A 22,319-nucleotide genomic window follows, 5' to 3' on the forward strand; every position below is an offset into this window, starting at 1 on the left:
TTAGTAATTCTTAGCATAAAACTGTGCACATTCTTACTTATACCTACACACACATCTAGGAATGACAATTTGGACACATTCAGATGGCCGAATATGTGTGGCTGCCAGCCAGATTGAGTAGATTTCACCCCACAAAGGGCTTAATCATGGAGACAATTGTCCACGATTAGGTCATTTGTAGGGTGAAGTGCGTTAAGAGTGGGAGTGGACAGACGAGACTATATATATTGAATCCTTTATATATTATATTAAAGATGGTTTTACATCCATGACGGTACTTGTTTTTACATCAGTGCTTGACAAGTAGAACAGATGAGAGAGGATGCACTCCCGGGCATGCATCTGATTAGAGCTGGAGGTACGGAGAAAGAGACGTGTTTGGAGCAGAATAGCTACTGTTGACTCCACTCATCCATGTGGCTACATGAGAATACCAACCCTGGATGCAGCCAGTGTATGTCCAGGGTTGGGCCAGTTTGTATGTGGCTATAGCACAGAGCGTTGTCAGTGTCCAGAAGCGGCGTTTTGCCACAGACATTTGCCCATCTGAATGAAGCCTTACCTCTGCCTCCTGTGCATACACTATACTATGCTGACATTTATACACACGGGACAAAAGTACAAGTGTCCATGCACATGCAGATCATTGCAGCAGATATCTATGATCACATAATGGATTGTGACTATAATATTATAGATGTATAGTAATGTGATGAGGATTCAGCCAAACTTGCTTCCTACAAAATCTATAAGGTTTGGGTCTGTGTTACCAGATCTTTCACATAAATATATAATGATCTAGGTTATTGGTTGTCAACTTATGAGGGATAGGAGGACTCAACGGACTACATATATTATTGTATTTATGGTAGAACACTGTCAGAGACTTCAGAGAAGATGTTTGGAGACTGTAGACATACTATAGGCAGGGGCGGACTGACCATTTGGAAACTCGGGCACTGCCCGAGGGCCCGGGGTCAGTAGGGGGCCCCATGAGATGCCCCTGGTACCTTTTTCATAGGCTTTTTTGAGTTTGGGCAAGGACACAGGGGCCCCATGATCCCCTATTGCCCGGGGCCCCATGAGTTGTCAGTCCGTCCCTGACCATAGGTGTAGTTGGGAGATGGAAGACATGCTGCATATGGCAATGAGAGACTTGGGCATGCTACAGGTACTGATATTACAGCTTCTATTCAAATAAAAGCTGGCGCTACTCCCTGATAGAGCCTGTAAAGGGCCAACCAGTAAGTGCCAAAGGGCAGAATTCAGGCCTTTATTGCAGATGGGACACCAGGGATCTAGGTAAACCTATTCAACAACTACATCCAAAATAAACTATCCTGTGAGGGATGTGCCAGGTAACACTTTTAGCCTTTTGATATGCTCCCTAAGAGGCACGTATGATATGTTTCACCCACCCCTTACTGTATTTTATAGATTGAACATAAGACAGGACTGAAAACTGACACAGAGATAATGCTTACTGAATAACAAGATACTATTAGATATATTTCATGAAGCTTTGACATTTTGTTTTAATATTTATACCAATTATGAGTTATAGCACTGTGTTCATTTTATACCCGTGAATCAATTTTTATCCTCTCAATAATATTTTCTGATCAGTCTATCCAAAAACATTTTGACAAGACCAACCTTAAATTCTGCTCCTAACAATAAAGATATTCATTGTTTAGTTGCTTGGGTTTGATTTCTTAAATATTGCATCAAAATTTCAATCTGCTAAATCAGTTGTGGGTAGCATATGGCAAGCAAAGGCTTGAAAGGCAAGTGAATATTTTCCTTGCAAAATAGCTGTTTTCTAAATGAAACAGAAAGAGTTCCTATTAAATGTGCATATAATGGTGCCATTTAAAACACATCTTAAACAACACAATGTAACAAAGATGTTTAACACACAAAATACTCAACTTTCCACAAGAGAATGATGGTGAAGTCTTTGGAAGGCTTGTACAAGAGGATTAGATTTAATTATATCTGTTTTCAACCACATGGAAAGGTTATTAAAAGCCAATTACCTTCTCTAAATGCAGCGAAGCAAGCCGCAGCCATTCTAGCGTCCTCCTTGCACTACTTAATACTCAAATTAACTGCATTTTAATTCTTCATGATAACTTCCCCTCATGAGAGAAAGTCAGGAGGAGGAGAACTACAGACCAATTTTCAGCTCTGCTTGCAAGGAAATGATTGCATGGTGTGTGTATTTTTTGTTAGGTAAGATATATTTGTGTGTGGTCAGCCTGTTTGTGATTATGTGTGAGACACAGATATAAAGGATAAGTGACATACTGTATACACAGGCAGTATATCTCAAAATGCCTCCTCATGTTTGGATGGGAGAGGATGTCATGCTGGAAAGTACTGCTGTCACTGCTGATTTTTTGGAGAACTGTGGTATCATGACTTGTTATGGATTATTTAGGTTCTATAACAATCAAAGGGAGGTCCACCAAAAGTTGGCCAGCTGAACAGCATTAGGTAGATGCTGTGCAAGAGTTTTGTTCACCTACTTAAAGCCGTACTCCAGAAAATGTACTGCAAAGGTTAACTGCTCATTTACGTCTAGGGTACAAAAAAAAAACAAATTTACTTGCACGATCCTCCGCTCTCCCAGCACATGGTGCTTCCCCACGCTCCAATGGTGGACTGCTATGGTCCTTGAATCAGTCTTGAAGACATCAGAAGACCTTGGACTGCCAGAGAATAATGAGGAAGAAGCTGAAGGGACCGGTCTAGTAGTGCAGAGGATTGGGTAAGTAACATGTCTCCTAGACATAGTGGAAGGTAAGGCTAATAGTTATTCTTAAAAGTACTGCCTTCCCCTTCCTCATACCTATCTTGCATAGCTGTCAGGGTCCTGTCCACGGCAGAAGTTCTGGAAGATCTGGCATTTCTGCCAGTACTCTGCATGGCCGCAGAAGGACACATCAGCCTCAGTTTGGTGCCAGACGGCCTTTATAAGGAGGCTCATCACTTCCTCAAGTTGCTGGATAATCTCTAGCTCCCCGTGCCCTGTTCCTGTTTCCTGTGACTTTGACCCGTGATTTTCTGTTACCGACTCAGCTTGCTCCAGGACCTGTCTACTCTGCCTTACCCCTGATCTGACCTCGGCCTGGCTTACGGATACTCTCTCTTGCTCCTCTGTGTATGACCTCGGCTATCCCATCTGACTACATCTGCTCTGATTCCCATCTGGTACCTGACCTTGGCTTGAACCGACTACCCAGTAAACATCTAAATCCCAGAAGGGCTTGCATACCACGCATAGGCTCCTCCTGTCTGCAGACCTATCTCCGTGCACCAGCTGTGCTTCTGAGTGGGCCACCAAACAGCACTCCTACAGGTGACCTGTGCAACTTTGGGCCTGACTCCCGCTGTCCCACTCTCAGGGGAGTCCAGAACTTGGCAGCAAGGGAAGCCCTCTCTCCATTGGCCTCCATCACTAGGTACGTGATAATAGCCTGTATAAAAAAGAGCAGTGTGAATACCTATTTTTAATCTGGTCCAGTCACGTGATCCACGTCTCCTCTGCATCAGAGACTGGCAGTTGCAGAGGAGTGGAGGGAACACCGACATTGAAGGGGCAATATCATCTGGTGTAGACACAGCCCCACTGCAAGGGAAAATGCTTAATTTTCAGTTCTAAAGATAACGAAGCCCAAGAACAAAGATGCAATATATTGAAATTCAATAGTCTTCAGATTTGGTGCCTACATTACAGTTTTCTTTTTCACATGAAGAACATTTTCATGAAATACATAAAATACCTGTTGATGTTGCCGAAATGCTCTGTCCTAATCTCCGTTTATAAACTGGCAGAACTTGCCATTCACAGCTCCATTGCTCATTCACATAACTCAATGCATCATGGGATGAGTTCTGTGAATGGCGGAGGGGGCAGGCGGGTGGTGCAACTTTTCTCAGTAGCAGTGGCTGTGAGCGAAACACTGCAGGGAAGATTTTTAGCAGAAGCAGCCATATGCAGATAAAGGGATACACCATTACACATACTGTAAATAATGGGTATGGTTTTGTATTCCAAAAAAGAAATAAAAAAACCCCCCAAAAAACTCAACTTCAGCTTAAGTCGAGGAAATTACTGTGCTAGGTGGTAAGCTGGGAACTTCAGCAGAGAAGCCTACCTTATTAGACAAATCCTTCTTCCTAATTATAATGAGATTGACAGCCACACAAAACAGGTGTGAGATCAAATTGTCCAGCTCTACAATAATCACACTGAAATGACAAAGATTACAAGGTCTCCAGTACTGTGCACAGTGTAATGTAGTATAACATTCATGTTGCAAAGTGGCAAAGCACTTGTATTAAACCTGCCTGTAACAACCCTTCCCCTCCAATATCCCAAGAAAGCAGGTGTTTTACATACTAACCCGCCCCAGGCCTTTTATTATATAATCATCATATAAAAGCTTTTGTGTGTCACTTTGTTTCCTACAGCCTCAGGCAAGAAAGTAGCCTGTAACGGAGTCTCAGCTGCAGACATTATGCAACAATAAAAATAAAATCTTAAAATACATGGTCGATGGACACAACCAAAAACCACTGTGTATATTCCACAACAAAGACATCTATTCAATAATGTGGACTGCTTCCAAAACCTACTATTCACATTGCATCAGCTTAAAGCGGAGTTCCAGCCGTTTTTGTGTTTATTAAAAGTCAGCAGCTACAAAAACTGTATCTGCTGGCTTTTAATAAAAACACACACTTACCTGCCCCAGAGTCCAGCGATGTTCTCACTTGTGCCATCCCTTCTCCCCTCCATGGCACCATCATCTTTACTGTGACAGCTTGTGGCTTCACAGTCTGGTGCCCACTACGCATGCGCGAGTAAAGTACCACATCCTAATTGGTCTAGCAGTCTTCTGGGACCTGTGAAAGCTCCCAGGAGAATGCTGGAGGAGGGGGACGAACTTCCAGCTCACTTCGCCGGGGTGAACTGAGCCGAAAGTGGGAGTCTTCTTGGTACAGAGTCTTCCTAGTTTGGTATATTTTATTATTCCACTTTGGTCTCACATTTTCTACTTGATTCCATTTTACATACAAGTACAATAGTTTGTAAAGATCTCTGCTCTCCATTCCAAAAAAGGCATTTACTGTGTTTCTCAACAAAGCAGCATACAAACAGTATTTAGACGTGTACGAAGTTTACAGTTTAAAAAGTACACCCAACATTTCATATTCCTGATATGTCCCTGCTGTACAATGTACTTGTATAAAAAGTTTCCTATTCTCTTTGTATTGCTTTCTTTGTGTAAAATTCCTGGTGCTCCTGCCAGTCACTCCGATTTCCTATTAAAAACTGACCACACTAGGCAGGAGAACACACTGTGGTCAGTTCTCTAGCTATGCCTCTTCTCCTCCAAATAATCAGACTTGTCCTGACACGCCCCCTGCACAGCCATTCACTGGGAATATCTTTGTCCTGCTGTTAATCCTCCCTGAGCTGTTATGCAGCTGAGAACAGAGGGAATGTTCTCACTTATAAAAAGGAAATATAAGTTTTTATAATATTTTTTATATCTATGCACAAATTGCATTTCATTTCTATTATAAACTGAATGGGTTGTTTTGAAAGGTGAAGGTTTACATATTCAAGGGTTAGACAAAAATATGGAAACACTAGATAATTTGCAGGTGTGAAAGTGACAACATGTTTCACACTGAAAGCAGGAGTGATGTAACATTCCTTTGCTACCGCTGTGTGATGAGACACCTAGCTAACAGGTGGGAAGCCTCACTTTCATCATTCACTGTGTGCTGCTTGTAACACGGAGTAACGTTAGAGCTTACTGAGTTTCAAAGGGGGCAAAGTGTTGGTGCCTCTATGATTGAAGGTCAACTGACCGAAAGAGACATAAGGACATTGCGCAAGACTATGACCTGGAATAAGAGCACAACTGGTGCAAAAGTTACTGCAGAGCTCAATCTCAGTCTTCCATAAGTAAAACAATCACTAGTGACCGATATTAATGCTCAGAAGAGGAGAGAGTGGTGCAACACCCATAAATCGTGAACTATCGAGCAAATGGAAAACTATAATATGGTCTGATGAATGGAGCTGCATACAGTTCCCAACCACCGGATGTGTTTACATGTGACAAACAACTTCCCAAGCTTACGACCAGGACTGTAGTGTGCCAACAGTCAAGCATGGTGGCAACGCAATCATAGCTTGGGCAGTCATATCTTGGTAATCTGCAGGCCTCATCTTCACCTTGAAAGGTAGAGGCAATGCCATTGACTATGTACAAATTTTGGCTGACTATGTTGCAGACATTGTTTCCCGAAGATAGCCCATTTACCAAAACGATAATGCTCGGATTCACACAGCTGGTGTTGTCAAATCATGGTTTGACGAGCATGCAGATGGGAGTCGCCAGACCTCAATATCATAGAACCACTATGGTCAAATTCGACAAGGTTCATGCTCATTTTCTTCCTCTGGCATCTCTGCGAGAACTGGAATGATTTTTGCATGATGTGTGGTATCAGATGCCATTATCCACCATCCATGACTTCTATTTGTCAATTCCCAGGAGAATTCAGGCTGTCTAGGGTGCAAAAGGTGGTGCTTCATCACATTCGGTAACAATTTCGTTCTTTTACCTGGTGTTTCCATATTTTTGTCAAACCCCTGTACCTTAGGATGGCCACAGTCATGCAAGCACTTGAAATTGTATAGATCTGTGCAAACTGCCCAGAGGCTTATGTACTGGCTGGAGGTTCCCTGAAAATGCATTCATAGCACACACACGTCAGCATTACATGTGAGACAATAAAAGAGAGGAGCTTGGGCACACCCCAAACTAACCTCCAGCTGAACATCAAACTTGCGCTCTTTTCTTACTCCACTGCATTTTGGGCTGTGTCATGCCTGCATTGCAGCTCATTAATTAAAAAAAAAAAAAAAAAAAGAAAAAAGAAGAGTTTGGAGGATGTTCAAGCTCATCTCTAGGCAACAATAGTGTCAGGACAAGGTTTTCAAACTTTTTAACCTACTGTGCCTCCAAAAGCAATCATTCAAATGCTTACTGATGGTAACGATGATGACTGCAATCAAATTTGGCCAAAAACATTTCAGAAAGTTTTACAGCCCTTTAACAGTCCAGAAAGTTTTGTAGGGTTAAAGTATTATTAAAACATATCTACTAATAATTAATATATTGAAGTACCATTCACTTACTTAATCATTTGCCGTTTTGTTTTTTTTCCTCAATGCCCTCCTTTCCTTAAAGTGTTACTAAACCCACAACAGTAAAATCAGTCTGTATTTGCAGTAAAGCATGTTTGTTATACTCACTGTGGAATCTAAGGGGTTAATCCTCTGCATTGTGTAAAAAGGCCGTTTGATCCTTTCTTCTCTGTCCCTCCCCTTTTTCAAACGACCACCTCCTATCTCCAGACTGAACCGTAGGCTCAGTTTGGTGTGTATTGCTAAAGAGGTTTTTTTTTTCCTTGGGAGAGTGTATGTGATCAGCACAGGGCCAATCAGCACTGTCCAGGCAGGGATCAGGATATTTCCATCCCTACCTAGAGTAGAAAGAAAACTCCTCCTACAAGCTTTAGCTAGTGCTGGGCTGGACACAGATAGAAGACACAAGACTGCTCTAACTGCTGATGAGAAAAAGGTATTTAGCAGTTTATATTTACTAAAATAATTGCATTTCCATGTTGTGTGTACTGTGGGAGACCAGATATAGTGAATGCAGGGTCCTGGGTTTAGTAACAGATCCTTCACACAATAATGGCTATAGGGTGGCAACGCTGCCTTACAGGGTCTACCTGGAGCCACATTTACATGCACACTCCAGGGACTACATTTCTATAGACCGATAGACTCCTCTGTAACTGCAGTGCTGGTTTCACTCCTAGATCTATGATGTGCACATTGCTAGCGCCCTGACCAAACGTTCTGGGAAGCGGAGAGTTGTACAGTGGGGCTCATCTTTTCAGAAGGTGAAAACATTTTGGGAGCAAAATAATATGAAAATAAACTTTAATACTCAGCTATTAAAACCATCTAAAGATGAGCAGGGAATAACAACCGAGAGTTTCATACTTCTTAAATTCATAACAGGTTTTTTTAAAGGCATTACATTAAATTACAGGAAAGCTTAAGCTGCTAAAGTACTACACGTCCCATGACTTCTACTTCTTTGAATAGCTTAAATGCTGGATATTACTCTACACATAGTCTTAACTTTGAAATGGATCATTTTTTAGTTCTCTCATCTTTCACAATAATAAATTAAATCATGACTTTACAAGGTTTGAACACGTGCCATGTTACCAAAACTTCAGCCTGACCTCTGACCTGTCTGGAACCTTTATCACAGTTTTTATGGATTACATCATTTCTTTACAGTGAGCAACGCACCAAAAGTTACATTTGTACCAGTCATATAAGTTCAAGAACATAACCCACATTTATTAAAACTTAATATATAAAGCAATATTTCACTTAACTACTTTATATCTATCATCCTAAATTAACATATAATAATCAATGTTAGTTGTTACCAAGCACAAACTTGTTCCAAACACCTTTGTGGATCCCTTATTTTGTGCTCACATGACTTTCCATGGTTGTTCCCTGCCAGACTGCAACAACCTGGAGGAGGATGTGAGCAATAACCCAATGACTCAACTAGTACACTTCTTCTCAAGAAGTCTGAAGGGTTTTTCTGTGTCCAAACAGCACTGATTGGCATTGTTGCCATCAGATGATACCATCCCTGCTAGAGCTGCTCTGCAAGATAACAAGGTAATTATGTGGGGGGAGGACTTAATCAAAGTTCTGGAACCACCTCTTTAGATGAAAAAAATGTGGGGGAGCTTTGAAGAAAAAAAAAATGGAAGCGAATGGCTTCCTTAGTATACACTTGAAAAGGTGGCAATGCAACAGCCAGAAGATTTGCATTAGATTGTACGCCCTTTGAGGGTTAGGGACTGATGTGAATGTACAATATATATGTAAAGCGCTGTGTGAATTGACGCCGCTATATACAGTTGTGCTCAAAAGTTTGGATACCCTGGTAGAAATTGTGAAATTTTGGCATTGATATTGAAAATATGACTGATCATGACAAAAAATGCTCTTTTATTGAAGGATGATGTCCCACATCTTTTTCCAGAGCAGCCTGTATTTTTCTTGTGATTACCTATGTATCCCGAACAATTCCAGCAGTTGTGGCTGCAATCTTTCTTGGTCTACCTGTACTTGGCTTGGTATCAAGAGGTCCCTTAATTTTCTACTCCTTAGTGGAAGTGATGACTGGCATATTCAAGGCTTTGGACATCTTTTTATGTCCTTTTCCATCTTTATAACGTTCCATTACCTTGTTACGCAGGACTGTTGACAGTTCTTTTCTGATCCCCATGGCTCAGTATCTAGCCTAGTCAGTGCTTCCACTTAAGAGCTAACAAACTCATTGACTATTTATACACTGACACTAACTGCAATTTAAAAAGCCACAGATGTGGGACATTAACCTCTAATTGGCATTTTAACCCATGTGTGTCACCTTGTGTGTCTGTACCAAGGCCAAACATTCCAGGGTATGTAAACTTTTGATCATTTGGGTTATTTCTGTTATTATTATGATTTAAAAAGGAGCCAAACAACTATTTGATAATAAATGGCTTCATATGGTCATCATCCTTTAATAAAAGAACATTTTTTGGCATGATCAGTCACATCACCCCCCTCTGCCTCTCCCTCCACTGGCTCCCGATTGCCCAACGCATCAAATTTAAACTCCTAACCCTGACCTACAAAGCCGTTCACAACACTGCCCCTGACTACCTCACCAACCTGATCACCAAGTACCACCCTACCCGTACCCTTCGCTCCTCACAGGACCTCCTTCTATCCTGCTCCCTGGTCTCCTCCTCCCATGCACGACTGCAGGACTTCTCCAGGTCCTCCCCCATCCTCTGGAACTCACTGCCCCAATCCATCAGACTGTCGCCTTCCCTATTCACATTCAGGCGCTCCCTCAAAACCCATCTCTTCAGGGAAGCCTACCCCACCCTCACCTAACGGCCATCCTCCCTCATTCCTCCCACCACTTCATCCCCCTCAGCCACTTCCTACTGTACCTTTACCCCCTCCCTCCTAGATTGTAAGCTCGTAAGAGTAGGGCCCTCTTACCCCTCGTACGTTGTTTGTTGTTGTTGTACTGTGCCATGTATTGTCCCCCCTATTGTACAGCGCTGAGCAAACCCTTTGGCGCTATATAAACTCGTAGTAATAATAATAATAATAATATTTTCAATATCAATGCCAAAAGTTCACAATTTCTGCCAGGGTATGCAAACTTTTGAGCACAACTGTAAGTACCTGTAAAAAATAAAAATAAATAGGATTGTTTGCTACTGCACTGCCACGGGAAATAAGAAACTGAAACAAAAGGGTCGGATCAACCAGGTATTTGCTAATTTATACAATTCGTATAATTTACAGCTTCAGCTAAAAGGTACAGAATATAAAGTTAAAGAAAAACATGCTAAAAAAATGTGGGTTTAATGGCACTTTAAGTGTATAATGAATATACAGTAAGAACTCTGCAAATGAAAGACTTATGTTTCATTAAAGCAATCGAAGCTGACAATAATCAATTGATGATGTCCTTGTCAGCAAGGGGGACATCTGTCTCAGAAATCACCTAATCATGCAGATGACAGGGTTGTAAGTGTCATTTTTTTCTGCAAAACTAGGCATGATTAGAGAAACAGATGCTGAGCGAGCTGAAGTGTGAGGCCTGCATGGACTGGATCCTGGGTGGTCTGCTAGACTAATTAAACATAGTATAACACTCTTGTGTGGTTGGGTATGTGTCACCGTGTGACACGTAGACACCATGGATAAAATCAGACCCAAAGGCCTCATCAAAAAGCCACAATTTAAGAAATTAAAACAGTGTGACATGTCTGGGAAGGTTCACTAGTATTTCACAACTCCATGAAACAATAATTCCAATGGTTTCATAAATTTATTAGCGGCTATGCAAAATTTCTGCACTCATTTTCACCATTTGTTGCCAAAAAGGTGAAAATCTTTGTTTTTTTGCAAGTTGCTTTACAATATGCTTTATATATGTGCCTTGTTCTAGTTTATCCATTGAAGAGATGGAATCAAAATTCAAGTATGCATAAAATTTACCAATGTGAAAATGATATGTAAAAAATAACATCATGATGAATGGAAATAAAGGAAATTGTATATGCATATAAGCCCACTTATTTTTTGTCAAGTTTTGCATCAAAAGCTTTAAAAACAGCACTAATGAAATACCCTGCAAAGCCCATTGCCTGAGCTGCTGAAGGGGATGGAATCTCAAGATACTTATGGCTATAAAAATAATATGAATAATGGAATGTATTCATATTTTCTCCTAAACAAGCTGTGACAATGGGGGATTGACTTACAGTTACTGTTGGTTTAAGTTGTTAAAAAGACCCCCGCACAGTCATGGCAGCCAAATTGTTTAAAAAGTCAGTTTTTAAATGTGTACGCCGTGCTCTAATACAGGCTTCAGTGAAAGAAAATAAAATATATGTAGCAATAAGTACCCTATGCATGTGAATAAAAACTAGAAGCTAGTAGTCCATTTACAAATATTTTTTTTTTTTTTTTTTTTAACGACGAGGCTAATTTATGCAGACAAAAAAAAAATCAAATGTAGTCACTTGAAATGAATAATTTGTTTTAATCTTGCTTATTTTAAATGTATTGTTAGATTAAAAGGTGCATATTTATAAAGCAGTGAATGTGACCATCACTAAACATCCACTGCAAAATGAATCTGGAGGTTCATGTACCGTACTTTAAATGCCAGTGGTTGATTCAACTGCAGTGAATGTTTGGCTTTTTAAATATGCCCCAAAATGTATGCAAACCCTAAAAATGAACTATTTGCCTTTCTTTTGGTCTGTTAAATATACAGTTGAAAGTTTTTGGTTTTATTTGTTAAATATGTGCAAATATACCTTTTGAGCACTTAAAAAATACAGAGCTGTCCTGTGTCTTTTGTACAATGCCTACATCATCCAAAGGAAAGTAATTAGCCCTCCTAATTCTTATCTTAGACTTCAGAATATTTAATGTCTGTATTGTAGATATTGAAAACTGGGCAGGGCTGACAATACTCCACAAAAATGCTGTGTGTTGTCAGTCCATAACAGGTCTTAGAAGCCATGCACAAATATAGAAAATTAACAGCATTGTCATGTACTTCTATGATGTTTAAAGGGATAAAACAAGTCGAAATGTGACAAATTTTAAAAAACAGCTCTACTTTTACAGTAAGGCTCCATGTACACGAGCCTACCCTGACCGCCGACCGTGGGAAAATGCAAAACCGCAGCAACCGCGGTACCCCGTTTTGCATTTTCCTGCGGTCAAAACGTTCCTATCCTGAACGCGATTCTCCTGCGCTCAGGAGACGGAGATTTACATCCTAAACAAACCTAAACGCAGCAGCTCCTAAACTCTGCTAAAAGCCTATGTGTACATGGACACATGGGCTTTTATGGAGTTGAGTTTAGGAGCTTTGGCAAAAAAAATGCCAAACAACCCTAAACTCGAGTTTAGCAGCTGCTCGTGTACATGAGCCCTAAAGCCCTTCAAACCTCCTGCACTTATTAACTTATCACTGGTCACAGATGGTCCCCGCTGATCCGGCTGAGATTTGATCCATCTATGGGCAGGCTGGTTGTTCTGAAGATAATCCTTCAACTGACGTCAGTACAACCAGCCTGTCAGATTTTTTTTATGCAATCACTGCTGGCGGCTATAGCCGTCAGTAGTAATCATTGTGTTCTGTCAGCAGGGAAGGACACCATAGCACTGCAGGAGTGATGACTCCATTAACACTGACTGTGTTGATGGGTGAACTGAGAAATTTTCTTTCCTGCAACCCGTGGTCGGGGGCTTGAGGGACAAGGTCAAGCCAATTCTGAGGAATTTCGGCTGATTTTGAGGAATTGTCCTAAATTCTAACAGTGGGGGGGTGTACTGAATCTACTGTTTGGGTACTCTAACAGTTGGTGATTAGCTGTCAAAAGCTAAAATAAAATAGCCCAGCAGAGGATGTTCATTTATCCATCCATGCTGTTAAGAATTTGTTAGATTTCTTTTATTCAGCCTGCAGGCTGAACGATAGGAATCTATTAGTGTATGGCCAGCTTTAGAGTGAGGCAAACAATTAGGGGTGGGTTAAAGAGTTGTAATTTAAAAGCACAGTTGTCCTTTAATAGAACACTATGGTAGTTCCATTTAATTATGGTTTTAATGTTAAAAATTCAAATACCTGCCAAAGCTGGTAAAGCTTTGTTCCATTCCCATGGCTGGTCGTACTCATCAGCAGGCCGGTCATCATCCTGTGGTAATTTGCTCTCTCGCACTCTCAGACCAACAAGGCTTTCAGAATCTGACTCTACTCCATTGCACTCTGGCTCATACGGCGTGTCATAAAGCTGGATGTTTTTCTGGGGCAGCTTCTGACTCTCCTGTTTTTGAATATCTAAATAAAGAAAAAAACAAGTTAAAAAAAAAATTATAAACGATCATAACAATTTTCTTTTTAGTAAATTTTAAACCTGACCAGTATGCATAAAAAAATACATATTTAATTAATTTCTATCAATAAATCTCCTGCAGAAATACAGGGGCTGTCTCTACTTTTAAAGGATGCCATGCCAATACAATGGATTTACAAAAAATGGAGAGTGCAAGATCTGGTGCAGCTGTGCATGGTAGCCAATCAGCTTCTAACTTCGGCTTGTTCAATTAAGCTTTGACAAAAGAAAATGAAAGCTGATTGATTTCTATACAGAGCTGCACTAGATTTTACACTCTCCAGTTTTAATAAATCAACCTCTGAGTCACTGAACTGGAATCAATCTGCATTACAGGAGTTCTGACTTTTCTGGCTGCATGATTGCGCCTGATCAGTAACTGAAAGTACAGAAGCCAAATGAATCCAGTAATGAATACATCAGAAACAGTAGCTCCTGTTTTTCTCTGGGGACAGCCTTCTTGGACACACTGGGGTTACTTTACTAAAACTAAAACGTGCAAAATCTGGTGCATCTCTGCAAAGAAACCAATTAGCTTCCAGCTTTTTTTGGTCAAAGCTTAATTAAACAAGTTGAAGTTAGAGGCTGACTGGCTACCATTAACAATTGCACCAGATTTTGCACTCTCTAGCTTTAGTAAATCATGTCCAAAGTCTCAGCGGCCTGCTGTAGCTTAATAGAAGATTCCATTATTAGCTGAAGGCAGGATAGACCTACCTCTTCAGGGAAGCCTATCCTGCCTTCAGCTAGTAACAGAATCTTCTATTCCTCCTACAAGTCCATCACCCACAGTTATTACCTTTTGTACCACCAGTCCCTCCCTCTTAGATTGTAAGCTCCAAGGAGCAGGGCCCTCCTAACCCTCTTGTATTGAACTGTATTGTTGCTGTATTGTCTCCCGTTATATTGTAAAGCGCTGAGCAAACTGTTGGCGCTATATACCGTATTTTACGCTCCATAAGACGCACTTTTTTCCCCCAAAAAAAGGGGGGAAAATGTTAGTGCGTCTTATGGAGCGAATATGGAGTGGCCGGTCCGGTATTTCCACTGCCGCCGTGTCAGAATACCGGGCTGGCCCCTCAGCTCTGCAGCGGGACCTTATGGAGATGACTGCTGACCTTTGGGGAGGTGGGGAGCGGGTACCTGAATTTGACAGGTATCCGCTCTTACTTCTGCAGAGTTGTTCTTTGACCTTACTTGTTCCTCTATCCAGCGCGCTGTCTTCCCGGCTTCTGTAGGGTGGGCGCTGGGCTTGACAGCCGGGTGCCAAGTGTGCATGCGCAAGAAGCGGTGCTTTTTGTGAATGGTAAGGTGGTACCTGGGACACATGACAGATCCCAGAAGCCGCCGGACCAATCACAAAGCGCAAGTGCTTCTCGCTCATGCGCACTGGGCACCCGGCTGTCATGCCGAGCACCGACACTACAGAAGCCGGGAAGACAGCGCGCGGCTGGATAGAGGAACAGGTAAGATCAAAGAACAACTCGGCGGAAGTAAGAGCGGGTACCTGTCAAATTCAGGTATCCGTTCCCTCCCCCCCTCCCCAAAGGTCAGCAGTCATCTCCTGTACTGTCCGCAGTCTCTGGTCATCCCTGTACTGTCCGCAGTCTCTGGTCATCCCTGTGCTGTCCGCAGTCTCTGGTCATCCCTGTACTGTCCGCAGTCTCTGGTCATCCCTGTACTGTCCGCAGTCTCTGGTCATCCCTGTGCTGTCCACAGTCTCTGGTCATCCCTGTACTGTCCGCAGTATCTGGTCATCCCTGTGCTGTCCGCAGTCTCTGGTCATCCCTGTGCTGTCCGCAGTCTCTGGTCATCCCTGTACTGTCCGCAGTCTCTGGTCATCCCTGTGCTGTCCGCAGTCTCTGGTCATCCCTGTACTGTCCGCAGTCTCTGGTCATCCCTGTGCTGTCCACAGTCTCTGGTCATCTCCTGTAATATGTCTGCAGTCCATTAGTTCAGAATTTTTTTTTCCTGTTTTCTGCCTCTAAAACCTAGGTGCGTCTTATGGAGCGAAAAATATGGTAAATCCTGTATAATAATAGTGGTAACGGTGCAAGTTTAGTAAGTTTTAGCATGGGCATTGTCACCTTGAATCTGGCAGGGAGCAGATGGCCAGTCTGTCCGGAGATCAAAGACATGCTATGTATCTGGGTGCATTCAAGAAGATGAAATGATTTACTCAAGGACAACCCTGGAGCTTACAAAGCACCTCAGCATCACAGGGAGGAGAAAAAGTTTTCAAGCTAGTAGAGTGTATTAGCAAGCTTTCTCTATGGGGTCAATCAACCATTTCTAAATAGTTCACTGAACATGCAAACCCCATCTAAATTTAAAGACAAAAACATCAGCACAATTCAAGAAAAACAATAAAAAAAGGAAAAAGTGTCAAAGCAATACGTTTTGCTCTTGCTTGTAGAACAGAGCTTTGACATGAATATATATGAACACTGTATGTGCAGCACATGGAGCAATTATTCATATTATTCTCGATGGAAAAGCATGTGGAACAAACACCATTACAGTCATTCCCAATTAGCTGTACTGCAGTGAACAAGGCACATAGTGAAGTTTTATAATGAAGAATCATGTGTCTAATGAAAAATAAATGCGTTAAGTGCTTGTTGCTTCAATGTTTAAACACATATAGAGACATTCTATATAGCAGGCTCTTCCTATTGAAATTTTCATGACTTGTAATATAAAAGAAAGTACTGCCACCAAGCTAACACTCATTGTGTTGTATTGCATATGTATAGCAAATGTATGTTGTGTTGTATAGCATATAAAAACACTCTATGACTAAGCTTCACTAGGGATGAAAAGCATCAGTAGAGGAGCTGGAAGGAGTATCGGTGTTTGTGCTGGAACAATATATTTTGTTTTTAGCCTTGTGGGGAGTGATATGTGGCTTCATATTCTATTTTTAAGCAGTGTTTCTATTTGCGTTCATCCAAAGCCAGGTACAATGTGTAAAATATAAATTTTTTCTTCGATTTTAGTTGGCAAGAGTTCATACAGAGGGGAAGAAGAAGCCAATGATCATCTCTAATTCTCACAGCAGAAATGTTACATGGTTTAATATTATTACAAAGTAATTAAAAGATTGTTCGCCATCATTTTGGTTAGGCCCTAACCCAGCCTTTCTGAACCTTTTCAACAAAAGACGAACCCTTAAAATAACTTTTCGGTCTCAAGGAACCCCTGCTAAAAGTTACTGTGTCTACAGATCATGATACACTAGTGGGATGTCCCTTACACTTGTGGTCTTTGGGAAGAATTATCCCCTTACAGGTCACAATAAAAAGGATCAATGGTGTCAGTGGGAAGTATTCTGAAAGGCAGAAATTGCCAATTGCTCAAGGAACCCCTAGAAACCTTTGAAGGAACCTTAGTTGAGAAACCCTGCCCTGAACACACAAGAAGGTTTATAGTTGTTAAAGTGAAGTAGTAAACGCTAGCCTAGTCAGAATTTACAAAGCGTGGAACAAGTTTCAAATAGCTTTCTTGAAGCTAAGATTTCATGGTAACTGTAACTAAGTGGGTATGGTTTCATCACGACAAAAATTAGGGGCCTAGTCAAAGAAAAAGGAAAATATGATCAGGAATCAATTCAGGAGGTTGCCACGCAGGAAATATGTGGTGCCTCAGTGAATTTTTTTTTTTTTTTTATTGAAGAGAGATGGTCTATGGGAGAGAACTATGCAGACTATCAATCATGAAATTTAGACTACATACTATCTCCAGGCAGCTTTTATATAATTAAAGGGAAGTGAAAAAGCGTAATGATGATGTACAAAATGTGCAGTAATGCAAAGAAAATGGACAGATTTCAGTTCACTTAAGTCAGACTAGATGAATCCTAATTGGTTATTTATCACTACACATTGCCCTTTGGCTCTCTGATGGCTGTGGTCTCATACAGTGTTTACATGGGTGCAAAAATCTTTTACGGTATCTGGCCGCACCTGTGTAGAATTTCCCCGTAGACAAGAATGGTGCTAAAATTCTACTGCTGACACTAAAGCCAGCCATACAAGGGTCGAAATCCAAAAGAATTTTCTTTACGAAAATCTTTTCTAAGAATTTTTGTTCGAATTTTGCACCATAAGTGGGTCACAGAAACGGCCGATTTTCGTGTGAGCGTCTAATTTGAGTGATCGGGCATGTTGGAAATTTTTTGAAAAACTAACGAATTTTGAATCAATGAAGGGTAGAATTGTGCGGGAAATATAAACGAAAAAGAAATGATCATGAGCTGTAACCTGGAAAGGAAAAAGAAATCTTGGCCAAGAAAATTATTTTCTGTAGCAACATGTGAAATTGAAGGCTTCGTTGGTTGAATTTTGAAATCAATGATGGCACCATCGAATTACAAAATGCACGAAAATTCCGATTTTCTAAAGGAAACTGGGAATTTGACCCATGTATGACCTGCATAAGGGGTTGATTTACGAGAACTGAAGAGTGCATACTCTGGTGCAGCTCAACATGATAGCCAATCAGCTTCTAACTTCAGCTTGTTCAATTACTCATTGACGAAAAAAACTGGAAGCTGATTGGTTTCTATGCAGAGTGTATGGCCCCATTTAAGTCAATAGGAGTTGCAAAGGAATGGACAGTGCCTGCGGGTTTTCAAGACCCTAGAAGGAAGGTATGCACTGGTTTTTATTCTAGTGTATATTAGTTTAACCGCCTCCCGAACGCCATATAAGGAAATGACGGGCACAAGGCGGTTCTCACGTTCTGGGAGGGCGTCATATGACGTCCTCCCATTCTAACCGATCATGGCCCTTGGACACAGTGGATCACCGATCAACAGCAAGAGCCGGAGACGTCGGCTCTGTCATGTGATCAGCTGTGTCAAATCACAGCTGCTCGCATGTAAATAAGGAAATGCCGGTTATCAGCATTTCTCTCCTCACAAGCTGTCACTATGACAGCTCGTGAGGAGAGGAGAGACGGTAATCGGCATTCCTCAGAGAGGACATCTACACTGATCATCAGGGCACTGATGATCAGTGTAGCCCCATCAGTGCCACCTGTCAATATCCATCAATGCCACCTGTCAGTGCTCATCAGTGCCACATCAATGTCACATATCTGTGCCTACCAGTGCACATCAATGCCATACATCAGTGCCCATCTGAGCTGCCTTTCAGTGCCACCTATCAATGCTGCCAGTCAGTGCCACCTACCAGTGTCAGTCAGTGCCGCCTATCGGTGTGCATCAGCACCACCTATTAGTGCGCATCAATGCCGCTTAACAGTGGCGCTTCTCAGTGCCACCAGTCAGTGCCATATAAGAGTGCTGCATTTCAGTGCCCATCAGTGATGCCTGTCAAAGCCCATCAGTGCCACCTACCAGTGCCTCCTCATCAGTGCCGCCTATCAGTGCCCATCATTGCAGCCTCATTAGCGCACATCAGTGAAGGAGAAAAATCACTTATTTACAAAATTTTATAACAGAAACTAATAAAAAAACATTTTTTTTCAAAATTTTCAGTTGTTTTTGGTTTAGCAAAAAATAAAAAACCTAGAGGTGATTAAATACCACCAAAAGAAAGCTATTTCTATGAAAAAAAATATATAAACATTTCATATAGGTACAGTGTAGCATGATTGCGCAATTGTCATTCATATTGTGACAGCACTGAAAGCTGAAAAAAGGCCTGGGCAGGAAGGGGGTATAAGTGACCTGTAGGCAAGCGGTTAAAAGGGCTAGGGAGGATTTTTTCTTTCATTCTTTTTTTGTTATACTTTAAATAAGGTCAGTCTGTAAGTTCACCAAACGACGCTCATATGCCTGTGAAGAAAATAAAACTAATGCAACTCATTTACAATACACAATTTTTATTTTATTTTTTTGCAAACCTCTCCCACAGCTTTCAGATTAACATTTATTTAATCCATTAAAAAACTCAAAAGAGATAAAATAAATTAGTTTCATCACAACATGTCAGCTAACATCATGAATCCACAATAAGGCATAAAGTATACAAAGGATGTCACATAAAAATAACAAAAAAAAAAAACAAAAAAAAAAAAAGGTAAATATGCATGAAGCACAATGGAAAAATAAGATGGCTAAGATCAATTGACTAATGGCAATCCTTTTATATAAATAGTTGGAAGGCGGAAAATCTTTGTAGTGAAGCACTCTCTGCATTTTAAATTGCTACTGCACTTTAAAACAACCCTTTTGGACAAGACAATACGAGTTTTAAAAGAGCTTAAATCACTTTATGCTGAAGGCCGTCTATGAGGATTAAACGTCTCTGCTCCTTTCAGGGCATGCATAAAAAGAAAAAAAAAAAAAAACACCTTTATCAACACTACGTTCAACAAAAGACAACTGGAGGTTTTCTGAGAGCATTTAGAGGGTCAATGAAAGATTGCTGTGGGCCCGCAGCTTATGGATGCAAGATGGGGCTCACAGTGTCCCTGCTGTGCTCTTTAATGCATCTTGGCAACCATTAACCTAAAAGTCTTAAATTAACACCTTGCTTCTTCAGAAAGAATGTGAAGAGAAGCCATGGTGCTCACACGGATTTAATCTTAGAAGCCCCCTGAATGTTCATGTAATAAGCAGAGCATAGCACAGAAATATGTCAGGTCTTGCGCTTATTCTTTTCAAAGGTTTTTTTTTTTTTTTGCTTCATTTGCAAAAGCACCATTTCTAACATGCGCTCTTTGCCCCCTGCGCAGGCTTTATTTCCTTAAAGGATTGTTTTTACCAACCAACAGGGCTCAATAAAGCTTATACAAATCCCTGGCTCTACTCCAATGCTAAAGAGATAAGGACAGTTAAATAACAGTCTGGCCAAATTCTGGTTTCCATTCACTGATTTCTGGTAACAGATCCTGCCACTAAGCCACTGCATTAACAAGCCTTTATAGATTTAAAAGCTTGACACATAAAAAAAGTGTGCCAAATGAACGGCTTTTTAGTAAGTTGAACCACCATGTTGTGAGATGTATGATGTGGCAGAAAAAGTTACATTACAGACTAGTTTCCTAGCTTGGAATTGGCTGTGTAAAAAATAGTCATTTTGAAAAATAGTCTTTTAGATCTAAATATACTGGAACCAAACCACACAACTTTTTTAATGAAACAGATGGACACTTTATAAAACAAATGTTGTAGGCAGAAGACACACCTCTACTGCACCTACAACTAAGAATTAATGGGAATCAATTGACTGCTAAAATTTGAATAATATATTTTGCATACTTACATTGGGTCCACCTGGCACAATGTAAGTATCCATATGTGATACCAAATCAGACTCTGTGGAAGTTATAAATCACTACTTGCTTCTAAATGGGCTTGTTGGACACATTTCTAGACAACTGAAGAGTTCGCTCTCTTGATTGACAAACCTTCTCCCCAATAAAGACATTGGCGTCCACCTATGAGATCCCCCATATATACCCGGTTTTCTCCAGGCTATTCATCTTTGAGGATGGGCTTGGGCGTTGGGAACTTACCCGGCTGTGCTCCTTCCCCTTCGGGTCATGGCCTTCTATGGTGTGGTGGGGGATGGAGGGGCGCGACCCTTCGGCGCCCAACGGAGAGGGTGGGAGACAAATGCTACCCCCCTCTGTCATCCTTCCTTGATATCTTAAGCTGCTTCACTTGATACCCATCTTTCCCCTTTCCCCCCTCCCCTATCCCTCCCCCCCCCTTTTTTTTCCCCCTCTTCTTTTCCCTTCTCTTGCTGGGACGGTGCTTCCAGCACGCTAAAATTAACATTTTCATATCTGACTTAGAATCACAATAACAGCAAATTTACCTCAATGTAACTTCTCCACACCCACCGTTCCAAAATTACCTATATGTCAATGATTCCATGTTTCGGTCTATCATGAATCTACATGCGATATTGACAATATGTTCTCATAACCATATTCACTCAACACCTCTTCATTTCTCATCCTTCTAGACTCTCCTCTTAGTTCTCTAAGTTTTTGTATGGGGTCCACCCCCTCATTCTTATGCTATGTTTTTGTCTGACTTACTCCCGTTATAAGGCTAGATGCTCCTAGCAAATCTCTGTTTTCATACATCCCATGTCTTTGTCTATGTTTCTGTTTTTCACTGCTCAATAAATCTTTATTGGAAAAAAAATAAATCACTGTAGTAGCATAAGCTACTACAGAGATAACAGCAGTCTTCCAGGTGACACACTGAGCACCTGAACTTACAAGGGAGAAGAAAGATCTCAGCTGCTGTGAAAATGACTTAAAGTGGAAATATACTAACCTGCGATCCATCCACTGTTATCTTCAGCCAGATCAGCTTCAGGGTACCAATCTTTGTTCATTTTCACTGGCCCAGCAGAGATGGCATCACTCCCACATATGCACAGGAGTTCATTCATCTCAGCAATTTATACACAGAGCTGCACATGCGCAGCTTAGGGTACACGGCACACAGGCAGGTAAAGAACTTGAAAGAGGTTTAGACATCAAATGTCTCTTCTGCATTAAAAAAACCCCATCTGTTTGCAAATTTTTTTTTTCCAGGTTAAATTTCAACTTTGAGCAACTTCAGTGCACCTATCATAAACTTTGAGGATGAATTGCTCCACTGTGCCTGCGGTTATAGAAGTCAGGATTGTTTTAAAAGTGTATGTATAACTGAATTTTTTTTCAGTTTTGGGTAGAGTAGAGGAGGGTTGAAACCTGTGGGG

At 41.1% G+C, this 22,319-nt stretch overlaps 1 protein-coding gene across 1 annotated transcript in view; it reads right to left on the reverse strand.

The window, feature by feature from the left end:
• Positions 1-22,319, reverse strand: part of SHB (SH2 domain containing adaptor protein B) — a 342,168-nt gene that overhangs the window by 97,601 nt on the left and 222,248 nt on the right. The window contains exon 3 of the mRNA XM_089674562.1: positions 13,359-13,571. Within this exon, the coding sequence (XP_089530688.1) occupies positions 13,359-13,571 (213 nt within the window). The remainder of the gene's footprint in view (positions 1-13,358; positions 13,572-22,319) is intronic.

The sequence above is a fragment of the Staurois parvus genome, unplaced genomic scaffold (assembly GCF_062004578.1).
Source record: "Staurois parvus isolate SC_StPar_1 unplaced genomic scaffold, SC_StPar_1.0 ptg000012l, whole genome shotgun sequence".
Taxonomy (NCBI): Eukaryota; Metazoa; Chordata; class Amphibia; order Anura; family Ranidae; genus Staurois; species Staurois parvus.